At 45.5% G+C, this 6,000-nt stretch overlaps 1 protein-coding gene across 1 annotated transcript in view; it reads left to right on the forward strand.

The window, feature by feature from the left end:
• Positions 1–5,587, forward strand: part of LOC119463464 (uncharacterized) — a 43,117-nt gene extending 37,530 nt beyond the window's left edge. Inside the window, exon 4 of the mRNA XM_037724304.2 lies at positions 4,961–5,587. Coding sequence (XP_037580232.1) covers positions 4,961–5,587 — 627 coding nt within the window. The remainder of the gene's footprint in view (positions 1–4,960) is intronic.
• Positions 5,588–6,000: the final 413 nt, after the last annotated feature.

Here is a 6,000-nt window from a genome sequence, read left to right on the forward strand (position 1 = left end):
CTGTGTGCATTGTCTTTGCAAAACGAAGCCAAACAGACCTTGTGCTCGTGACAACTATATGCTTAAAACAGTTAAACCTCTTTCTTCTTTTTAATGACAGCGGAATACGCTCTTACAGCGCCTCTCACCAAGTTTCCCCATCAAGTTTCGCCATTTCTTCTAGGGTGGATCAGGATAAGCCCTGCTGGCGGTAGAATCTGTCGAGAGTGACCCTTGCACGGGTGAAGGCCAGGCACTCGCAAAATGAATCATCCAGCGTCTCGAGCGCGGCGCAGCAGCACAGTTCGGGGCGGGGCACCGCAGGTCAGGGCGCTCGCAGCTCAACAGGCCAGGTTGAGCCAGTACCGAGGAAGCAGGAAAGGGGCGCTCTCCTTGCGAGCGCTTGTCGAGGCCTGACGAGAGTGTTTACGTTTACATTCAAACGGTGCCTCGTGGTGGCATGACAATGCGAAATTTCAATTTCTTCTATCTCATCTAAAATGACGAAAATTGAAATAAATTTGTATTAAACCACTCCTCAGACAGGGCTTTACAACATCCAGTATAGTCAAGGGTTCCGCAAGAAAATTCGTCAGTCAGGCAACACGATGATACAGTTGAGGTCACTCACCGTGTGATGGTACAAAAAAAAAACGAAAAAAAAAACGACCTGTTTCGGTCATACGGGCGTACGGCTCCTAAACGTTTCTGTAATTTTCATCTTGGTTTGGTCAGTGACCACAACTTTTTCACCGGCTTCAAGTATACAGGGTGTCCCAGCTATCACGCAGCACGATTTAAAGAAAGAGGAAAGGCGTTACGCGAAGCAAACCTAGTGCGTATTGTTTCCAGTACAGTGTATTAGCCGCCAGTAATTTTTTTCGTTACTGAGATTTAATTAGGTAATTGTAATTGATTATCTAACTCGAGAATTGCTGTCCTAATTATCAAAGTGTCAATGAGAAGATTGTCAGAGCAACATGAAAAACTCACGATACAGCTTTTTGTTGCTCAATACCTGCGACATAAATGTTTTTTCCGAGCGTGAAAGAAGCCCGCGAATACACGCAGAATTGCCGCGCGACTGGCCACTCGAGGCATTTTGCGTGTATTCGCAGGCTTCTTTCACGCTCGGTAAAACACATTTATGTAGCACGTATTGAGCAGCAAAATGCTGTATCAGGAGCTTTTCATGTTGCTCTACAATCTTCTCATGACACTTTGATAATTAGGACAGTAATTTTCGAGTTAGATAATTATTTACAATTACCTAATTAAATCTCAGTAACCAAAAAACTTACTGGCGGCTACTTCACTGTACCGGAAACAATACTCACTAGGTTTTCTTCGCGTAACGACGTTCCTCTTTTTTTTAATCGTGCTGTGACCGTGTATAACAAAAGTATACCGTGGAACTTGGTCAGGGGCTCTTTAAGCAGTCAGCACTGCTTGAAGTAATCACTACACCCTCAGGAAAAAAAAGACGTAAAGGGCTATCGTTCTTACTCCTTTTGGTGAGTAACGGACCTGCCACAACCATTCGTCCTTTTCTGGTGCAACTGCGAGGGGATGAACTGTTACTCCCCATGTGGTTACTCCTTCAAGGACTAACATTTGCTCTTTTTCATGCTCCTCAAGAGAGTAACCGTCACTATTCCTTCTCAAATAAGCAATTAACGACCATAGGCAATCATACGCTGATACAAAAAAAATAATTGAGCTAAAAAAAGTATCCCATAGCAACATTAGAACTCACGTATTCACGCTGGCGAGATAGGTGCTCTAAATACACCACGGCAGCTCGGACAATGAAACAAAATACTCAGAAGGTGTTAAACATAGACAGGAGACTCGGCATTTTGTGCATGCTATGCGGGGAGAATGTAACGTTACGTGAACTTTCAACCACATGCGAGTGAAAAAAGAAAGCTGCCCCATTATTTTAGGATTTTTTACCCTGAGACACATTATGGGATGTAGGTTTATCGCAAACGGGGCACGCAGGACGACAGAGAAGACTATCTTCTCTGTCGCTTAGCCTGCCCCGTTTGAGCTGCACATCATTTCCCTTAAGTTTGTAATCTCCTTGGAACGCAAGCAACTTAGGTACCATTGACCACGAATATGTGCCAGTCCATCTATGACTTAAGCGTTTAATGTATATAGTTCACCTATGTTGTGCACATCAAGTGCATGGCTTCTCATAGTCCACCTTTTAAATTTCGCGCAATTTTTCACGAGGAGAGAAAGTGCTGTCCTGCAAGTATTTCAATTGACAATGCACAAACTTAAAATTTTAGAGATTTATACGGACAATACCTGCCACTTCACTCGACAACACTGAGGAAAATAACGGAGTGAATGGGGAGTACCAGTTCTATTCGTCCTCCCGTTGCTCTCTCTCCGACCGGAGACGGACCACTTATTCTCCGATATTTGCACACGGCATGTACTATCCTGCAGTTAGTTCCTTGAGGGATGAAAACGCCCTTTTTAGGACTAACTGTCCCGTTTTTCCGGGTACCTTTCCTTGAGTGTACCGCCGTAGAGCTATTTCGTAGCATTTTCATTCCTGCACCTTTTGTTTCCGTTGCAACAAGCATTTGTGATCTCTTTCTGTTTGTTCTTGTCCGTAACGCCTCCCTTAAAAATTATTGGACATATTTCTGCAAATGTGGGCGAAACGAACAACAAACAACGACGCAGGAAAGATAAATATGATTTTGAAAAAAAGACGATTTGAAGGAAACTTGAAACTAATTATGCTAGAAGAAACCACACATTCACAGCCGCACTTATATATATATATATATATATATATACATATATATATATATAGTATTCAAGATCCTGTAAGGACACTGTAACTACTCGGCCTTTATTCCTGGAACTAACCCGCAGAACATATGCACCCCCACACAAGTGACTACCTAGAGAGCAGGAGCGATTCCTCGGGAGCTCTACAGGTTAATACATTCCCCCACCCAACCAGAAACCATCTCATAGCCCCTACACAATTCTCTCCGCAATGTCGCTTCTGCGCAGAGCCCTGGTCCCTCAGGCACATAGTAGGGGGTTGCAGAGAGGCACCACTCAATCCTTCGAACCCTTACCACACAACGAGCTTTGGGAGAGAGCCTTGGCCAGCTCCGACCTCGAAGATCAGCAACGGCTGATTGCGAGGGCCCAGGACGCGGCCCAAGCTCAAGGCATTCTGGAATGAGGACGCCTCTCCAAAGCTGCATTTCCATATTAAAGATGTTTGTTCTCTCTCTCTCTCTCTCCTGGAAGTTATCAGAATGACCAAATAGCGAAAGCTACAAACACACACGTATGATAGTAAATGTTGCACAATCGCTCCCAATATCCTTCTTCCACTGAAAACTTCAGAAATGTTAAGGTAGACTAACAAGACGCGGTGTACATTTATGAATTTTGAATAATGCCTTGAAACACTTGCGGTGCTGAAAATCTCGTTTTGTTTTCGTATATGATGTTTCGGCAGGCAGCGTAAATTGTCTAGCGCCTTCACATTCACCATCACGTCGAATTCTTCTCTTTGATCTAGCGAGTGCGCACGCTATCGCTTATTCGACGGGCATTTTGTGAGGCACTAAAGCGCCCTCCTTATATGTCAGAGAACTATGCCTAAATTTTGGCGAATACTTAATTTCTGCTTTATGGTATTTTGGAGAGAAACGAAGTGGCCTATTGGGTATTTTGTTAGGTGTCCTTAGGTGCGTCTTAATTCGTAGATATGTCCAAATATGTGCGATACAAGTGAACACAATGTTAACGTGAGCGAAAACAGTTTGACATTGCTCGAGACTGAATTTTCAACTCCAAAAAGAAGCTTACACTTTTTGCTATAACAATATATGAGCACAAGAAAAAGCGAGTTTTTCATTTTGTACAATGCTTTTTTTTAATAACAGTAGTCACTTGGACATTTTAAGAGTCATAACATCGAAAAATTAAGAAAAAGCTAAAGTTATGAGCAATGCACCGTAATATACCTGCACAAGCACTCGTACGTTCAATACCCTAATGCAAGCGATTAAAATGATACCTGTTTTGTGCAGCGTCTCTTCTAATGAGAGTGTTGTCAAAAATATTTTGTCCTAATTTATTTCCTTTATTAGACACATGCAGACCACGTAACGGCTGTGTGATGCCCGCTTTTCTCGAACGCACAGCAAGTCATTATGTCCTCTTACAATGCTACCTTTTCAAAAAGGCTTGCCAAACATACAGTGCGGCTTGTTGGTATCGGGTGGGTATTCAACCGTTCCTCCGCATCCAGGAAAACTGGGCAGCACGTGGGCATCAGGTGACGGGTTATCACAAACCGCTGAATCTTGTCTGTCATCCTGGGGCAGTGCTTACATACCACGCCCTGACTGCGTTGCCAAAAGCTACACGCATCACACCTGAACCATTTTTTCGCTCTTTCTCCCCAGGATTCTCCGCATTCGACACTTGAAAGCTCAGCTGTGATTTATCTCGGAACGTGAAGCGCCTTTCCCGCCTTTTCTCTCCTATCATTGTTTTATTTCAAGCTTTCGGTAAAATAGTCGCAATGCCGCTGCATATTTTGGATGAACTAGCCTGTCAGTGCTGTCACGTGCCCACCATCCCCCTATTTTAATGACGTGTAGAGATATTGTTAACACAACTTCAGTCAACAAAGAGCGCTTCACTTGGCAAGCGTTTTGAATTTGTCGCATTGGAGCGTAATTCATGATTTGGCGCACGTTCTGGACATCGAGGTCTCGTGCTGTGATTGCGCAGTATGCAGTTATCCAATAAATAGAGAATAAGTTGAAACAAAAGCCTTGGCTCTGTTCAAATTTAGCAAAAAATTTAGAAACATGCCTGCGCATATTTAGGGAGTTTAAATTAGTCCCTGCATCGTCCCGTACTCCAGTTGCCAATTGATGCTCTATCTTTGCCAACGTCACGGATCTTCCTGCATTCCCAGGTCTTCTCCGAGTGCATACAAGATGTCCTCGATGACTGGGACCGCGACCCGGCGTCTCGCCGGTACGTGATCGGCGTCACCAACAGCCCGTGGCTCCTGACCTCCGGCGTGCAGGCGTTGTTCCAGCGGCGCGTCTACGTCCCGCTTCCCGACCACACGTGCCGGGCCACGATTGCGCAGCACCTCCTCTCGGGCTCCGACGGCTACGCGGCCTCACTTTCACTCGGTGACATCGCGGATGCCACGGAGGGCTTCACGAGCACCGAGCTCGCCATGTGCCTGCGCAGCCCCTTCTGGCGCATCGACTCGCGCAAGAAGCTCGACGAGCGGTTCGTGGACCTGGTCAGCGTCTCCGGCTTGGGAAGCGTGCGCTGCTGCTGCTTCTGCGTCGAAGAGGTCGAGCCGGACGAGGAACTGACGACGCCGCAGCAATTGTCGGACCTCTCGGAAGCGGGGCCCGAAGGTCCCAGCACGACGCCGCTCATCGCCGTCGACGCCGAGCTGCAGAAGGCCATTGGGGCCATGACCCGAGTGCTGGCGCAGAACGCGAGACCTAGACCGCCACTCCGACAGGCCGCGGTGAGGACGTCGTCGAGATCGTCGGTGCGGAACTGCATAATTTCCTGATATTTCAAGGTCGCGGGGCAGACTATTGTTATTTCTTCCTTTTCTTCCTTCAACTGTCCGTGGCGATTATTCTAGTAATACGGTACAATGTGTTACTTTTTATTATAAATCTCAATTTTACGTTTTTTAATTAGCCCCTGTTTAACAGGTGGCGCTCTCGAACCAGAATTGGAGGACATTAACATAAATTAATGCTTATTCTTGCGAGCAATTGAAGCTACTCTAGCATACAGAGTGCAGACTTTCGGGTGTAATTCAAATTTAAAAGAACATCAACATCTGTATATTGCAATATTCAGGAACGTAGACTGATCGCACGTGTGTTTAAACGTTTCCGAATGATTACGAGGAGAAAGACACAGACTAAGTGCAATGACATAAAACAGAACCCGTATTCTGTGACACAATCATGT

This window comes from Dermacentor silvarum, chromosome 9 (assembly GCF_013339745.2).
Source record: "Dermacentor silvarum isolate Dsil-2018 chromosome 9, BIME_Dsil_1.4, whole genome shotgun sequence".
NCBI lineage: Eukaryota > Metazoa > Arthropoda > Arachnida > Ixodida > Ixodidae > Dermacentor > Dermacentor silvarum.